Source organism: Octopus bimaculoides, chromosome 12 (genome assembly GCF_046866305.1).
Source record: "Octopus bimaculoides isolate indiv1 chromosome 12, ASM4686630v1, whole genome shotgun sequence".
Taxonomy (NCBI): Eukaryota; Metazoa; Mollusca; class Cephalopoda; order Octopoda; family Octopodidae; genus Octopus; species Octopus bimaculoides.
Window position 1 is genome coordinate 48,752,905 of NC_142939.1, and position 20,000 is coordinate 48,772,904.

The 20,000-nt window shown below is 35.9% G+C and overlaps 1 protein-coding gene across 25 annotated transcripts in view; it reads right to left on the minus strand.

Annotated features, from left to right (window-relative positions):
* Window positions 1-20,000, minus strand: part of LOC106879854 (zwei Ig domain protein zig-8) — a 550,351-nt gene that overhangs the window by 461,115 nt on the left and 69,236 nt on the right. For all 25 annotated transcript variants that reach the window (XR_016243846.1, XR_016243844.1, XR_016243843.1 and 22 more), the window contains exon 2: window positions 12,576-12,659. Coding sequence is in view for 19 of the 25 variants with exons in the window: in XM_089361027.1 (XP_089217153.1) it covers window positions 12,576-12,659 (84 nt within the window). In the remaining 6 variants the exon portion in view is untranslated. The remainder of the gene's footprint in view (window positions 1-12,575; window positions 12,660-20,000) is intronic.

The following is a 20,000-nucleotide window of genomic DNA, read 5'->3' on the forward strand; positions in this document are numbered from 1 at the left end:
CAAATTTCCTTCTTGTAGTGATTGATGATTTCACTATTTCTGTCATTAATTCTTTCAGAATTCTGATCTTTCTCTTCATTCCTGATTTTGAAGTTTTGAAGTTCTAGCTTTTCATGTTTGTTTTTTTGTTTTTTTCTGCTGTTTTTTATGTGTTTTTTTTTTTACCTTTTATTTTAATTTTCTGTTCTTTTTTTTTTTTTTGCAAATTTTCTTTTTCTTTCTGTGTTTTACTTGCAATTTATATTCTTTTCTGGTCATATTTGAAAAGTCAAAGCAACATCTTGAAACGGAAGCATAAAAGATTTATTAATACATAGGTATGTATTATATATCTGTGAGTATGCATGTGTGTGTGTGTGTGTGTGTTTTCTTTGAGATTTATTTAAATTCTCCATCACAGAATTTAAGCTAGTCGCTATCAAAGTGACAAGACAATTCCAGGGATTTGTGAATACACAAGTTAGAGTTCAAGTCAGCATACGTGTGGGTGAGTGTATATGGGCTTATCTTGTTGGTATTTGTGTTTTTGTTTGTCTCTATACAATGGTTATATATATATATATATATATATATATATATATATATATATATATATATATATATATATCTTTAGAATATGATTCTGTGTAGGCTTTTTATGTATGCATACATGTATGTATGGAGATCTGCAGGTATGTTTGTTTGTATGTATGAACATATGGGGTGTGTATATGCAAATGTGCAAATGTGTATGTATGGGTGTGTGTGCATATAGGCATGCTGTTTGCATGTATGCATGTTTGTAAGCATGCATACATGCATTCTGTATGTGTGTCTAGATATGTTTGCGTGTGTGTATGTATTTGTGTGTATGTATGTGTGTGCATATGAATGCATGTACATGTTTGTACGTAGATTTATATGCAAGCAAGTTTGTGTATATGAATGTATATATGTTTGTACACATGTTGGGTGTGTGTATGTGTGTGTGTGTGTGTGTGTGTGAACATGCATAAATGTAATATACATATTAATGTCTCTATGCATTATGCTATATTTCTATATACGTTAGCATGTATATATTTCTCCTGAAAGGATCAAATGAAGAATTGTCGGAATGTTCTGCAAATCCTTAGGGTAGAGCTAATTGATTGGATATGAAGGATGTGTGGTAGTAGTGATAGTAGTGGTATTGTTGTTGTGGCAGTGGCAACAGTGGTGGCTGATACCTGCCAATCACAACTGAACAAAATGTCACCAATTTTCTAGTGATGAAGCAGGATTTGAACGCAGAATGCAAGTTGATAGAACAGATATTACAAAGAATCTTGTCTAAGGTCCTAACAGCTCTGCCAATCCACCTCTCAGAACTGGTGATTATTTACTGAACCCCCCAAAAATATAAGAGGAAGTCGACTTCAACAGGATCTGAACTCACAGCACAGAGAATCAAAACATTCTACACTGAAGTCTAACCACTCTATCAATTCAGTCTTTTAACCATTTAGCAACTGAAATGGCCATATCTAGTCCAAATATCCTTGCTGTCTTATGTCACTAAGCAGTCACATCATTAAAGTCCTGAAGCTACAAAGTTATGCATGATTAATTCAAAACGATTTAAATGAATGAGTATTACATTTGACTGAGTAATCTGAATATTAACAGGTTAAAGCATGTGAGTGAGTTCATTCTGTTCTTTGTTAAAGACTTCAGCAATGCCAGGCTGTTATGTGTACCTGGAAGGATGAAATGTAACTTTGACCTGATCAGACTTAGAACCCATAATGTAATCAGCTGGAACATACAGCAAGACATTTTGCTCGATCTAACAATTCTGCTAATCCACCAACAATGCATGGAAACATCATCATCATCATAATCATCATCATCAACATTTAATGTCCGTTTTCTATGCTGGCATGGGTTAGACAGCTTGACAGGAACTGGCAAAGCCAGGGGCCTCACCAGGTTCCATAGTCTGATTTGGTTTGGTTTCTACAGATGGATACCCTTCCTATGCCATTAATCATTATTTTAAGACATTTGCTACATTCATCAGTGGAAATAAGATGCAGATAACAAACCCCTGATTTCCATATTCTTTGTCTGATCAATAATCTTTCCTTGATTGACTACCAACTATGAACCGTTATAGTGATCAAACTCCATAGACATATCTCATCAGAATGTTTTGACCAGCTCTGTCTGTTGGTATCATGAAAGCTACCTGAATATAAATCTAACTCTTCAACAAAAGACATACAGGTGACAATCCTTTCATGATCCTAGAAAGCAGCCTTGGCATTTTCTCAACAGGTTGACAAGGCACTCATTGCCAGGACTACTAGCAGAACTGATAAGTTATCACACTGGAGTACACCTGACAATCACTTGATTCTGTTTGAGACTTTAACAGCTGCTTCATTTCTTTATGCTTCATATCTTCTGAGTGAACCACAATATAGTCAGTCTTTTAATAGCATTTTGCAGAATAGTTAGAATGTTGGAAAAGCACAGTGATGCATTGATCCATGAGGAGTGGACAGGATGGAATGCCTTCTTATATGGTAACTATACTGTTATTGGAGATCACCAATGCTGTTCTCGTTTCTTTAAGGACAACTTTGTTGATGAAAAGTTGCTTGAAATAACTTTAGATTCCCTTCTTCTCTTCTGCCTGTTTCTTAGTCACAATGTTGTTTGTTTCACAGTGATCCTAGATAAACACTTCCAAGTAATCTGCATAAGTTCACACATAACATTTAAGCATATTACAGACCTTATAATGTTTTGCCGAACATCCAATGCATTTTAAACTGGTTAATGAGGACTTTCCTTTAGAACATGAGCTTCTCATATGAATATGCACCTATCAGGTCTCTCCAAGGTGATTTTCCATTCAGTAGTTTCAGAACAACTATGCAGAGAATTTCACTAGTGATGCTCATCAACTGCTACAGGTGAGACATTTACATTGTACTCCCCCTGTAGCTTGTTTAACTCCACTGCACCACAACTTATTTAGATTCTAGTTTCCCTGCCTCACAGAATGATTTCAGATCAATAGGGTGGAGTATTTACATCTTTGAGAATAATGACTTCACATGCAATAATAGACAGTTTGAGAGTTTAATAAAAACTTTTGGTTCATTAAGCTCCCCCTTGCCACTTTTTTTCTTTTTGTAATTTTCTATGGCCACAAAGCTTTTAACTTACCACTTGTAGTTCATGTTTAAGGGTTATTAGTTTATATATGAGTGTCTCCTGTCGACAGTTCCTGTAGATTCTGGATAGTCTATCATGAAGTCATAGCTGACATTTCATGAATTCATTATTCCCTTTTCATCTCATGATAATATCCAATGTTTTTCTGTCGTCTGTTGATGTTCATTTGAAACAGGTGATCCATTTTGGTTGTGCGTCATCATTTCGATTGATCTTACTAACTTCCATTTGTAGATGATTGATAATTGATACAAGGAAGACATTCAATATCCAAAAACGTGATGCTTCTATTTATGTGAGGTGACCATAGCAACTTGATCAATCATGAATAACATCAAATCAATAGGTTTCCTATCAACTTATGTCAGTGAATTGGCAGAGTCATCAGAGCATTGGACAGAATACTTTGTAGTATTTCCTCTAACTCTCTGCATTCTGAGTTCAAATTTCAACAAGATCAACTCTGTCTTTTTAACCACTTTTTTTTTGGGGGGGGGGGGGGGGGGGGGGATCGATAAAGAAGTACTAATCGAAGGTAGTGGATTAGCAGAACTATAAGAATGTTGGAAATGGATGCTTTGCAGTATTTGTTCTCTTTCAATGTGTTCTGAGTTCAAATCCTGCTATGTCCTGTTTTGGTGGTAGACTAAATTCTTTGCATGCTAATAGCACCCTGGGTATCTTAATGAAGGGTACCACTCAGTTGCAACATTCAGACCAGGTTTCCAGTTTCAGAATACCTTTGTCCCTCCCTCTATCCCTTCTAGAAGTCTTGGAAGCCCTATAACTGGTTGTGGGTACCAGTGTTCCTTCCTGACTAAATAATAGAAGAAAAAAATTCTTTCTTTATTTTAGCCCTGTTCTGACTTCAATAAACTCATATGCAATGGTGTTTGAGCATTCCAGCTATGACCACACCATCGACAGGAATAATGTACCTAAGGTTATATTACTAAATGTTTCCTTCTTTTACTCAAAATGATGGACTAGGATTTGCAAGAGATTGTGTGCATGTGTATATATGTCATCATCATCATTTAGCATCCATTTGTCCATGCTGGCATGGGTAGGATGGTCTGACCAGCGCTGGCAAGCTGAGGGGCTGCACTAAACTTCAATCTGATTTCGTATGGTTTCTATGGTTGGATGCCCTTCCTAATGTCAACCACCCTGAGAGTGTAATGGGTGCTTTTATGTGCCACCGGCACAGGTGCCAGTTGTGTGATACCAGTATCTGCCATGACTCTGATTTCACTTGGCTTGATGGATCTTCCTTCTCAAGCATAGCATATTGCCAAAAGTCTCAGTCTATGCTGAACTCTCAGGCTATGAGATGACATTAGGAAAGATAGCCAACCATAGACACCATACCAAAGCAATATTGGAGCACAATGCAGTCATCAAACCCACAGAGTTCTATCAAAGCCATACCAGCATGGATGTTAAATGATGATTATGGTATATACATATGTATATCATCATCATCATTGTTTAACGTCCATTTTCCATGCATGCATGGGTAAGACAGTTGACAAGGCGCCAGCCAGGTAGAAAAACTACCCTAGGCTACAGTGTCTGTTTTGGCAGGGATTTTATGGCTAGATGTGCTTCCTAACACCAACACCTTCAGCAGTACATATACTTAACTTGGATAGGTGTTAAATGACGATAGCGATATATATATATATACATACACACAAAAATGGCAAAATATCGGTATCCTGTCTATGACTTTCAGGTGATGCAACACCCAGTGTTATGAGAGTCATTCCCAACATGCTATACTGCAGTATACTAGCAAACTATCAAAACACATACACTGACTATGTGCAGCTGATAATGATATATATATATTATATATATATGTATATATATATCCTGTTTCTATGCATTTATGTATGTATATGTGTGTGTGTGTACATATGCAGACATGTACACATGTGACCGTATTATATACTAAACTTCTGCAATATTTTACAACATTCACAGTTCCATTAATGGCTTACAGTCGTAAATTTCTTAATTAGCCATGTCCTTTCTAGTTTGGTGAATTCCAGTTTTGCCAGAATTGGGTGTTGAAGCAGTTAGTTACAGAAGCAAGCACCATACTCCAATAATTACCAGTTTAAATCTAAAGTCATAACCCAGTTGGAATATCTGCAGATTTTTTCATTACTTTGACATAGATGTATTCTTTTTTCTTTTATCTCAAGCACAGTGTTAACATCTGCTAGACAACTAATTTCCACTACTGTGCACAATTCCTTTTCTGCCCCAGACCATTATGTCTGGTCTGTTAAGTCTACATTTTACAGAAGTTTTGACAAGAATATTGTACCATTATTTTTTCATTTTCTCAGTCATTATGCCCTCTATATCACTGCAACTTCTTGCATATTGATCCCCAGAACTTCCTACAAATTACATTAGACAGAATTCTGTCCACTATATCCTATATCATGCCTCATAGGGAAAGAGTACCACAATGTAATTGAGCTTTACTTTACATACTTCATTATAACAACAGCTATCATCATCATCACCATAACGATAACAACAAGGATGAGGATAATGATAACAATGATAATAATAATAATAATAATAATAATAATAATGATGATGATGATGGTAACAACAACAGTAATGACAATGATGATGATAATAAGGGTGGTAATGATGATAATCATAATGATAATAATGATGATGATGAGAGTAATAATAATAATAGTAATAATGATAATAATGATAATAATAATGATTTTATTTATTTACCACAAGGGTGAAGGATGAGGGGTACGATACAAAGACAGATATAAAGTGTGGTGGTTTACATACAATGCAGGGATAAAACAATAAAGGGTAAGTATATACAGTATACACTGAAAAAAAGGGACATATGCATAGCAAACAAAGGTTTAAAAAAAATATAAAGGAAATGGATGGGGGCGGGGCGATGATAGAGATATACAGGATGATCTCTAGGGGGCAATCAAGGAACCCTTCTGTACAAGATTTCCCTGAACTCCAAGAGCAAGTGTCCTCTCCAATTCCTTCTCTCCACTCTTGCCATTTTCGCAACTTTCACCCACCTTTCAATAAACTCACTCTACGTATATATACCCACGTGCTGATCTCTAATTGTGGAAGGAACGGAACCTGTTGAAGGGGTAGACCCAGGAAAACATGGGAGGATGGAAGGAAGTGGTGGGCCTCATGGTGGAGATGCTAAAGAACTGAGACTTCTGGCGATTTGCTGTACTTGAGAAGATACATCAAACTAATCAAAATCACAACCATTTATATATATACAAACATGTCCTTTATGGCATTTTCCTTTATGGCCATGCCCTCACTCTCTCTGCCAGCCGAGAGGTTCTTGTGTTGCAAGTATTTGTGCCACGTAATATGCACTCGTGCTGGTGCCACATGAAAGCAGCCAGCACACTCTGTAAGGCATCTGGTGTTAGGAAAGGCATCCAGCCATAGAAATCATGCTAAAACAGACAAGTGAAGGCTGGACAGCACCCCAGCTGGCCAACTCCTGTCAAACTGTCCAACCCATGTCAGCATGGAAAACAGACATTAAATGATGACGATGACGACACAAGCGTACACACACATACACACACATACATATACAAACACACAGCCTTATACACATTCTAGCTTTCAGTTTAGTGGAGCATGCTATACTGAGACATCATCTTCATGTCAATGTTTACAACAACATCATCACCATCATCTTCATCATCACTGTCCCCATCACCCTCACCACCACCATGTTTTAAGACATGTACCATATGCTTACTTCAAAATACCCTCCTCCATTTGTCTTGTTACTTAGCTACCTTAACAATAAACCATTTTCGTTTTCTTTTTATTTGCTTCTTCCTGCCTTTCTATCTGTCTTTCTTTCTCGCTTAGCAACTTTCTGTCTGTTTGTCGCCTACTCAGACATGCCACATCCCACCATTTCCCTTCATCATTAGCATCTACCCGATGTTTTTGTTTTTCTTCTTCTACACTTTCTCATCTAGTTATCCATTTCGTCTGTCAAACACTAGCAACATGCAGCAATTTGGTGCACCATCAGGTTACACTCACACACACACACACACCAACACATCAACTCACACACTACCACCACACATATTTACACATCAACTCACACTTTGCCAGCCACCCTACAGCAACCAACCAACACACACACACACACATCAGCTCACAAACCAATATTCACAGAAACACACGCACAACTACCACTATGCATACATGATACACACAGCCACATGTCAACAAACTTATATAACAACACACACCAATACACACACACACACACACACACATACATATATATACATAGATACCAGCTCACACATCAACATTCACAGAAACACACACCCAGCTGCAACCATATATACATGATACACAAAACCACACACATGTCAACAGACCGATATAACAATTCACACCAACACACACACACACACACACACACACACACACACACACACACACACACAAACGTATTTCAACTTCAACTTTTACATTAGATATTGTAGAAATTTATTACTGTAGTTACATAATTGACTCCTGTCTCTTCTACTTCGTCCCCACCCGCCATTATCCACCCTCGTTCGCAAACCCATGATCTCTCTCTCACAGCCAGTTTTTCTCACACTCACTGTCCTTCTCAGCCACCCCTCTTTCTCACATCTATCCTCATTCTTATATCCACCTTCTTTCTTATAGCCACTTTTTTCCCTCCACCACTCTCCTCTTTAAATATACCCACTTTCTTTCTCACAGCCACCCCATTTTCTCCTACCCACCTTCTTTTCCAGCCACCCACTTACTGATTTCCATGGTTTTGCAGCTAACCAAAGTAACTTTGCAGCTGATTTTAGTGGATTTTCCACATTGAATTTGCTTATTATGTCTGTATGTCTTATTTTCTTTCCATTTTTATTCTTGTTTCATCGTTTGTTTGTTTCTAACTTGGCAACAGATGGCGCCTGTTTGGGCAGAAAGGGTAGAGATGAAATATGCTGCTGCAACTTCTTCTTATGATGTCTGTCATCTCTGTCGATTTGATTGGATTGGCTTGGTAGCACTTAAAAATCTTAGACTAGATTGGAAACATGCTTTATTTAGAGTGCTAGATAGATCCATCAGTTCATTCCAAATGTTTTCAAACATTATATAGTGTTATATGCCCAAAATTTGAAGGAAATAACTAACAAGCACTAACCTAATTGTTTGATAGCTCAATGTAGTACCTATATATCCACAGGATCCACCAGACAAGCTTCTATGCAGTCACTTCAATCAACTTTTTATATAATCAATTCATCTATCTTTTATAGACTCAATTAAATTATATATAAAGTCAATTAAACTATATATAGAGTCAATTAAACTATATATAGAGTCAATTAAGCTTTTATAGAGTAACTCAAAATATCTTTTACAGAGTCACTTAAAGTATCTTCTATGTGATCACTAGCATAGCTATAATCACAGATGTGACTGTGTGGTTAAGAAGTTCCATTTTGCAACCATGTGATTTTGGGTTCAGTCTCACTACATTGTACTTTGGGCAAGTGTCTTCTACTATAGCCTGGGGCGAACCAATACCTTTTAAGTGAATTTGGTTGAGGGAAATTGTGGTAGCCCATCATGTGCATGTGTGTGTGTGTGTGTATTCTTAGCCTTGACAAGAAGTGTAGTTTGTTTATGTTCTCGTAGCTTAGTGGTTTGGCAAGAAAGAGACTGACAGAATAAATGCTAGACTTAAAATAAGTACTGAGATAACTTGTTCATCTAAACCAGTGATTCCCAATATAGGGCACACCCCCCACTAATGGGGCCTGGGAAAATTGTGGTGGGATGAGCGACCCAAAATCTTTTTCTTTTTTAGTGGGTCACAGAATTGTGAAGATCTTTTTTCCACAGCAAACATACTACACCTATACTCAGCCTAGGCTGTTTGCTTCAGTATAGAGCTATTTTAATGCCCTAGTGTGGATATTTCTTTAAGGAAAGTATATAATTATGAAATATTAAGAATAAATTGTTTTTTTCCGACTGCCAATGGAGCATATATTTATATACACATAGTTGTGCATTTAGCTTTATAATGTTTAAATTTGGGGATAAATTTGTCAGTGGGTAGTTTAGCTTAATGGTAAAGCACTCAGTCAGAGTCTTTGAGGGATGTGGCTTCAAGTCCCATGACTGTTAGCTGACAAATTTTTCTGCTTTGTAAAGGTAATTTACCCAATATTTCTGCTGTTCTAACAGCATTTCTGCCTTCAAAAAAATTAGCATTTTATTTGTATCATACAATACACATTTCAATGCTTTGAAAAAAAAAAAGTTATTTTGTTTATATTTATATACACGTAGTTAAGAATAGATTGTTTTTTTTTTCTGACTGCCAGTGGGACATACATTTTTCAGCAAAGTTATAGTGGGGCCTGGGAGAAAATAGGTTGGGGAAACACTGATTAAAACCCTTCAGGTAACTCCCCAGTATTTCCACATTCCAATGAATGTAACACGTAAAAGAATAAAAGAACGATCAGTTAAACAAGAAACTTGTATATTGGTGCTTCTCAGACTTTCTAATTATTGCCCATTTACTTTTATTAACACTTTATCGATGTCTCTTGAACATCACCACTGCCATTTTTAATAAGCATACAGGTAATATAAGACAAAGGTAACTTAGTTTCAAGGAATTATTTGAAACAGGTGACAATAAGAATGTATATAACACATCAGTGTTTGAACTTAGTAACTGACCCAATCTTTGGTACATGGCTTCAGTCAGGTATGTATTCTTTGAGCTTGAGAGAGAGAGAGAGAGAAAGGAAGAATTATAATTATATTCTATATAATTATATATCTACATATGAATTTTACCTAAAATGGATTTTTTTATATGCTGGCCACTGATAAAATTCATTGATTTTTAATGAGTTTATCCTTTAATTATGTTTATATATGTAGTTGGAAAAGATTAGAGATCTATACAAATCTAATTTTTATATATAAAAGATGGAGGTGGAAATAGCACAGAAGTAAATCTAAGACATTTCAATTTAAGAGGGAATTTAATAAAAATAATTTTTAAAAATTATATAAAGAAAACATTACCAGTTTTGTTGAATCTCATCTATCAAATATCAGTAAAAATTTATAAAAATTTGAAGTAAAAAGTTTATCTTCTGTCTGGAGGTCAAGAACATGTCTTATTAAATTCCTTCTTAAATTGAAATATCTTGCTTCTGTGTTATTTTCACCTCCATCTTTTATATACAAAAATTTGATAAATATGCCCTTATAAGGGCATATTTGTTTTTGTATTTCTATTTACAGTTGTATTGTCAATATTTAAACACACTGATTTCTTAACCCATGTGCAAGTTTACATGCATCTGTTTATAGGTGTGGGTAGTTTATGAGATTAACATATGTTACTCATTGCTAGAATCAACCATGTTCAAGCATGTACATATTGACTGGTGTATTGATACAAGTCAGGATGTAATCTAATGCTAAAGGTGCAGTGACTGTCTTTGTTGCATGTATGGAAATACTCAAAATTTTGACAGTCTCTTAAATTTTATTCTAATTTGTTTATAGTCTATGTACTTGAGTGGTATTTATTTATTGTTGGAATTTTACTCACATTTCTAATCTACTATTATTGTTACTGTTTTCATCATTGCTATAGTATTTTATAATTATAGTTAACAAGCAGTTTATCACAATATTATATTTAAATCATTTTAAAGTGAATATTTAAAGAGGAAACAAACATAAAAAACCTGCATAGATATATCTACCATCTATTAACCTCCACTGGTTCTTTGTCACCAGTACCCATATAAAATTTTCCAGCACCCCTAGGGGCTATATAGTTGTATACATATGCTGTTCTCTCAACAGTTACTCAAATTAAGAGGTTCAATAAATTCCCAAAAGAAATTTGATGCAAGAGACCTCGTATGTGCTCATATGATTTACTAACAATAGTAATCAAGCATTCTTTCAACTAATCATTGTTCGTCATTTCAATAGGGACTACAAAGGTTGCAAAAGATTTTCTGTAACTTATTCAATACGCATAAAATTTCAATGCATATTAATGCCTCACAGAACCACAAACATTAAAAAATTTTTCAGAAATTTAGATGCAACAGTTTGAAGTCTATGTTTTCCCCTAATACCAACCACTTGTCAGAATGTACTGGGTGATTTATTTCATAGCACCAGCATTAGTGAGGTTATCATCTAACTTACAAGACCTCCTCTACTTAGAGGGATTACAGGAGAGAAGCAGGCAGTTTTATGTTAGGTATTGAGAGGTTAAATTTTAAATGAAGATGTTTTTTTGCTGCAGAGGTGAACATGGTTACCTTGCATTGCATAAGAGTAGACAGGGGTAACCAAGATGGAGCTGGAAAGAGAGATAAAGATGGTGGTGGCAAGGTGAGCTTGCAAGGTATGAAGAGAATAGAATATAAAAGGGAAACAAACAAAAAAAAATACAGAAAAGGTGGTGAGAAATTATAAGAGTGTCTGGAGAATTGAGAAATGTTTAGAAATGATGTAAAGATAAGGAGTAAATATAGTGAATTGGGGAACAAGAGTGAAGGTTAGTTCAAAGATAAATCTGAATTGGAAGTGAGAGGAAGTGATGACTGGCAATGCTGAAAAGGTAAAAGACAGCGACATAGCAATAATACAGTCAATGAGGGAGATGATATATATAATCAAAACAATTTTAAACTAATATTTTAGACAATTAGATGTATTGTGTAATATTTTCATCATTTGAACTACTTCTACAACTACTACTACTTGCAAACATAATAGTAAGTATATAAAAGTGTTTATATATATATATATATATATATATATATATATATATATACATTGCATGTAAGTATGTATATAGAAAAAGAAAATTGAAGAAAATACTGAAAGCAGCCAATGAAATGAAAAGACAAAGGAAGCAGAGAAACAATATATATGTAAGTAAATATATATGCATTTATATATGCATATATATATGTGTATGCATGTGAATATATGTTTATATATGCATGCACATGTGTGCATATATATATATATATATATATATATATATGCACACACATACATGTATATGTGTATGTGTGTATATATATGTCTATATACATACACACTTGCACATATACATACACACACACATATATATATATATATATATATATATATATATATATATATATATATATATATATATAAGCATTGCCACAGAAACTTAGCAGTCACAGAAATCAGACGATACTTAGAATAATGGTATGTGAAGTCACCTGGTAAGTCTTGAAATTCTAGTTCCATAAGTTTGGGTAATTTCAGTTGAGTGTTATGTGTTGCGAGTTGAAATGTCTGCCTACCTGTTAGATCAAAGAAAACAGTAATTAGCATTTGGCATTATTTTATTTCATTTCAGTTATTATAATTATTTTCTCTCTTTTTAAAAAAAAAAGAAAAGAAAACAAGAAGCAGGCACTTACAATAAAAATATGAGAGAATGAAATACAAACCTATCCGACCCATAACCTGAAATAAAGTCTTGCAAACATGCTAAAATAGTGATGGGCAATGTTGTTTATGATGATGATGATGTTGATGACAATGATGATGATGGTGGGATGATTACATTGATCTGATTGCTTAACTCTTGATACCGATCCAAATGAGACAGCTCCTGGTTCTTGGATACAAACTTCATGTTTTAACCCTTCAGCTTTCACATTATTCTGTCCAATGCAATGCTTATTTATTTGCATTATGAATTACCAATGCATTATCTCATAGCTTTTAAATTTCAATGATGTGATTATTTAATTTTAGAAGAAATTATTAGGTAGGTGTGAGAGGCTAAATACGGCCAGTCCTAACATAAAACCAGCAGAATATTTTGGCCGGTGGTGGCCTGTTTAAATGCTAGAGGATTAAAGTGATATCATCATTCTTTTAATGTTCACTTTTCTATGCTTGCATCAGTCAGACATAGTGTACTGAGGCGGGTTATGTTCTGGCTAGATGGCCTTCCTGTTGCTAACCCTCACCTGTTTCCAAATAAGGTAACAATATTTCACCCTGGCCAAACATGCATATATACACATATAATACTGCAATTGAATACCCTGCTTGTATGACAACAACAATCATTTTATGACTATTAGATGTAAAGACAAGAAGCTACAAACATACATAAAGTCACCCGCATACATATAGACACAGACACACATATAAGCATATATGATGGGCTTCGTTCAATTTCTTATTTCTTTATTACCCACAAGGGGTTAAACATAGAGGGAACAAACAAGGACAGATAAACGGATTAAGTCAATTTCATCAAACCCCGTGCATAACCGGTACTTAATTTATCAACCCCGAAAGGATGAAAGGCAAAGTCGACCTCGGCAGAATTTGAACTCAGAACATAATGGCATGCTAATGTTTCTGCCAGCATGCCGCTTCATTCAGTTTCTGTTTACCAAATTCACACACAATGCTTTGGTCAGCTCATGCCTATAGAAGGCATTTGCCCAAGGTCCTGTGCAGTGGGATTGAACAGAGGACCATGTGGTTTGGAAGCAAACTTCATAACACACAGCCATATATTAAAACATTCCATCATCTTTGTTGTCACCGTCATCATCATCTTTATTTTAACATCCAATTTTTTTGTGCTTACGTGGGTCCGATAGAATTCATTGAGGCAGATTGTCTAGTGACATGTACTGACTGTTGCTAACTCTCACCTTATTCCAAGTATAGTAATATGATGGCAATTCTTGTTCGTTATTACCACATGCTACCAAGACACACACACACACACACACACACATACACATACAGAGTTTTAATCTACCAAATCCACTCGCAAGGCTTAGGACAACTCAGGGCCATAGCAGAAGATGCTTGCCCAAGGTGCTACACTTTCAAACTGGAGCTAAAACCATGGAGGTGAGAAGCAAGCTTCTTAACCAGGCAGCTACTAGTTGGAATAAATAGTATATTAGTATAAATGTAGCTAGTATGAATGTTAGTACGAATATATTGATACATTAGTAAGTATAATGTGATTAACACAGAATTAATTAATTGACAAGCAATAACAACAACAGCAGCTGCATTTATTTATAGATGTTCTAGAAACCCATAACGAAGAGTTCATTGGGAGCAGATGGATAAATGAATTTAATCAAAATTACTTGTAATTGTGGGTAGTGGTGGTGGTGGTGGTAGTGATGCTAGTGGTGGTAATGTGGGTGGTGGGGGTGGTAAATACAGTATTATGGTGATGATGGTGGTGATGGTGATGATGGTGGTGCTGCTGATGATGATAATGATTATGATGATGACAATCATCATGCACCTCTGCTTCCTCATCGGCTTCAAGATGGTAGTCATAATAACAGGGATGAGAGAGCTGATGATGATGATGATCATTATCATCATCATCAGGATAGTTCTTCTGTGGTGGTGGTGGTGGTGGTGGTGGTGGTGGTGGTGGTGGTGGTGGTAGTGGTGGTGGTGTACATTTTAGTAATTGTGTCGGTGATGATGATGATGATGATGATGTGCTAATAAATAAAAGTGATGATGGCGTTGTTGCTTTATAACTCCAAATCAAAAAAAAATCCTCAACCACATTCTATCCATGACCATCCAACTTATTGTCAGGTGCACCATGTTTAAATATGTAAATATGGTGTCTTGGTTATCATCCAGGTCAATGGATGAATAAGGTTTTAAGACAATATAATGATTTCAAATTTTGGAACAAAGCCAACAATTCTGGGGGAGGGGTTAAGTCGATTACACTGACCCCAGTATCCAACTGGTACCTATTTTATGAACCCCAAAAGGATGAAAGGCAAAGATGGCCACAGCAGAATTTGAACTCAGACCATCAGGACGGATGAAACACCACTAAGCATTGAGTGTTTTGCCCAGCATGCATGATTCTGTCAGCTCACCCCTTTTATAAGACTATATAATCAAATGTGTTCTTCATCATCATCATTATCATCGTTTAACATCTGCTTTCCATGCTAGCATGGGTTGGACGATTTGACTGAGGACTGGTGAACCAGATGGCTGCACCAGGCTCCAATCTGATTTGGCAGAGTTTCTACAGCTGGATGCCCTTCCTAACGCCAACCACTTCGAGAGTGTAGTGCGTGCTTTTACGTGCCACCGGCACGAAGGCCAGTCAGGCGGTACTGGCAACGGCCACGCTCGAAATGGTGTATTTTACGTGCCACCTGCACATGAGTCAGTCCAGCAGCACTGGCAACGATCTCGCTCGAATGTCTTTACACATGCCAGCGGCACAAGTAACAGGAAGGCAACACCAGGCACAGGTGCCATCACGATTTCATGATATATATATATATATGTATATATATGACAGGCTTCTTTCAGTATCCATCAACCAGATATCAATATAGTTTGTATTAATATAAATAGCTTATAAGAATATAGTTTGTGTGTATATGTGTGAGTGAGTGAGTGTGTGTGTGTGTTCAATAGAATGTTAGAAAAAGTAAGGCTAATATATTAGTGCAAATATACAGTTACATTTGTATGATGTGATTAACACAAAAGAAGTTAATTAATTGACAAACAAACAACAATTGTATTTATTTATAGATGATCTAGAAACCCATAACGAAGAGTTCATCAAGAGCATATGGATAAACGAACTTAATGAAAATTACTGGTGATAGTGGTGATGGTGGTGGTGGTAATAAAGATGAATTTTGTGGTTTGATGGCTGTGGTGAGATTTTTTGTGGTGGTCATGGCAGAGAGTGATACAGTGGTATGGCATGTGTACAGTTGTAGTGGTAAGGAATGGATATAGTGATGGTAGTGGGGCCAGGGTAGTGATGGTGGTAGAATATGGATGAGTGAAATGGAGGGGATAGATAGAATGGTAAGGGAGTGATGGTGGCAGTGCCAGTGGTGGTGGTGGTGGTATAGAATTAGAGAGAGAGAGATTGTGGTGGGAGGGAATGGCTATTGTATTACAGGTAGTGGTTGTGGCATTGATAATGGTTGCGATATGATGTTTGAGTTGACGGTATTGATGATGATGATGATGTTGGTGGTGGTGATGTTGATGATGAAGATGGTGGTAGTGATGATGGTGTTGATGCTGGTGATGGTAATGGTGGAGGTGGTGATGGCGTTGTTGTTGTTGGTGGTGGTGGTGGTGGTGGTGGCGGTGGTGGTAGAATGCTTGTGAATGTGTAGTTCTGGTGGTGAGGGTGCTGTTGATTTGTAGTAGTTGAGCTTGTGGTGATGGTGATAGTGATGATGATGGTGTTAGTACTGATGCTGCTGCTGATGGTGGTGGTGGTGGTGATTGGGGGTGGGGTGCTTTTTATTGGCAATAGTTATAGTTGGTAGTAGGAGCCGGTGGAAATGGAGGAAACAGTCAGAACAATCACTATGATGCTGCTGCTGCTGATGATGATGATGATGATGATGATACTCAAGACAGAGATATCCATGATGATGATATTCATGACAATAAGGATGATGGAGGGAATGCTGAAAAAGTGGTGAGGAAGAAGGATAAAGATGATGCGAAAGGAGGAAGAGAAAGCGCAAGATGTCGACAATGATATATTAAACATAAAATAACAAAAACACCAATGCCAAGATGGCCAAAAGCCAAAACTCAGAAATTTCAATGACCAATTTTGAACATTTTGAAATACAAACATGAATGCTCATCCACCAAGCTACCAACTGGGCCACAGACATTTTGAATTATAACCATACACACAAACACACACACACACACATAAATATACATATTTGTACTTGGATACATTAGAGGTCATAATATATATGTATCAATATGTATGATGTTGATAAAGAGAGGGAGTGTATGTATGTATGTATGTTAGTGTACATACATATAGGGGGCTGGTGCTGAAAAGTTCCTGGCTTTGGTAAAAGAAAATACAGGAAGATCTGTTAATTATGATTTTATTTAACATATTTCCCTCTCAGACTCACAAATTTATAGTCGTGGTCTTTCAGTTTTTTTAAGCCCTGTAAAAGAAATCAGCAGGTTGGGCCTCCAACCAGGCCTTTCGTGAAACCCTTAAAGTCAAGAACTTTTCAGCACCCCCTCATGTACTATACTGTACAACAGAATATATTTTAAAGCTGCTTTTTTTTTTTAACAAATACTTATGCAAAGACAGCTGCAAACACCTTGTCTTAAATATATAAAGTAATCCCTCGACGATCACAGGTGTTATGTTCCCAAACTCTCATGATAGGTGAAAGTCTGTGAAGTAGAAACGGTACTGTACTGTATATCTTTATTATTATTATTTTTATTATTTGTACATATTTATTTTTTCATAAATGCAAAACAACACCATGAAGGAATCGAATAAGCTTAAATAATAAACCACAATAGGTGAACCGCAATAGGTGAACCACAATATGGTGCAGGATTACTGTATATACTTCATATATCATGGTATCGACCAGATTTTTGGATGCTGCTATTCATGACTTGTCACGAGTTCACAATGTTTTAGCTTTCAAATGACGCCACCCCACTGATTAGCCAGCTAAGCCAACATTTCCCCTGAATAGAATGCCAGGTTATTGCATGGTTACTCATTCATAATTGAGTGGACTAAAGCAACATAAAATGAAGTATCTTGCTCAAGAACACAGTGCAAAAGGGGTCTTGAAATTGAAACCACAATATTGCAATCATGAGTGCAACTTCCTAACCACTAAGCCATGAAGCAAAATATGTCCTTTGTCACTTCCTTTATAGCTTCGAAAATATAACTGTTAAAATCAAACTTCACTCTTCAAAATGTGAACTAAGAATAAGTGCAAGGTAAAATTAATACCTGCTTTTGTAGCAAGCTGATGCAGGTAATTTATCCCACCTCTGACTTTTAGTTGATGCAACTGAAAAAACTGCATTATTTATGGGATGACCCAATGATTTTGGTAAATATATCTGTTAAAATGAGATGTCAGTGTTATTTTCATTTGTGTATAATTTAGATAACAGTTTATTCACTACACCCTGTACATGTCAATGGATGAAACTCTCAGACCAATTATTAATAATACATATTTATACTCATGCTTTTAGTTCTATTTTCTTGTGTACATGACCAAACCTATATATATATATATATATATATATATATATATATATATATATATACAGTAATTCCTTGCCATATCGCAGTTCACCTATCGTGGTTCATTATTTAAGCTTACGTTGATTCCTCTGTGGTGTTGTTTTGCCTTTATAATAAAATATATACAAGTTATAAAAATAATTTTAAAAATCAACAGTACAGTACTGTTTCTACTTCACAGATTTTCCCCTATTGCAGGGTGTTTTGAAACATAACACTTGCGATAGTCGAGGAATTACTGTATATATATATATATATATATCTTTTACTAGTTTCAGTCATTGGACTGCAGCCATGCATGAGCACCACCTTCAAGGGTTGAAGCAAACAAATTGACCTCCATACTTATTTTTTAAGATTGGTATTTATTCTATCAGTCCTTTGCCAAACTGCTAAGTTAAGGGGATCTAAACACACCAACACTTGTTGGTGGACAAACACATAGACAGACACACACACACACATAGATATATGCATTTATATGGCAGGTTTCTTTCAGTTTCCATCTACAAGATCCATTCTCAAGGTTTTGGTTGGCCTAAGGTTATAGGAGAAGACACAACCATGTGGCTGGGAAGCAAGCTTCTTACCACAAACCCACACATGTGTGTGAGTGTGTGTATCTGTGTCTGTGAGCAGATTTGAAGAAAGACCTGCTAATAGTTTCATGCTACGGAAATATAATAATTTGGTAGATTTATATAACATGCCCTGTATCTCCAAGCAATTTTTTAGGTTCGGTGCATACTGTTAGACATATTTGAAAACCAGGACACTGCTCTCTGAGAAAACTTGAGAAAAACATAAGAAAAACTCACAGAAGGTTGATGAAAAAGTGGAACAAAAAGAATGAAAAGTAAGAAAACCAAGATCTTCAGCCGCTTTGTCTGTAGAAATCATAATTTAGCTCATGTAGAAAAATATGACAGAGAGAAGTCTAAAGTCAGTGAGAAAGTTACTCAATCCAGAGATGGCGCTGTCCTCTAGTTTGATAATTTCTCCATGTGCTTGCATTTGCTAAAAATTCTGGATTTGGTATTCAGTAGTATGACAGAATTCTTGGATCGAAAAAGAATGTGCAGTCTTTCAACTACACATAACTGGCATCTCTTTGATCCATTCATATATGGCATAGATTTCTCCATGATTCTCCACTTGCTTGTATGTGGTGTGCAGTTGGTCTTCAGATGCTATACATGGAATCAACTGATTCATGTTTTCTCAAAGAACAGCATCCTAGCTTTCAAGCTGATCTAATGGTATGCACTGAGCCAGAAAGATTGCTTGGAGACACATTGCATGTTATATAAATCCTCCAAAATTATTATATCTCTGCAGCATGAAACTATTAGCATCTTCTTTAAAAATTCTTTGCATATTAAATGATATTTATTTATCTCTCACTGGATGGAGTAATTATTTTGTTGATCCAACCTATAAAAGGAACAGTAATATATATATATATATATATATATATATATATATATATATATATATAGTGGGGGCAGGAATGGCTATG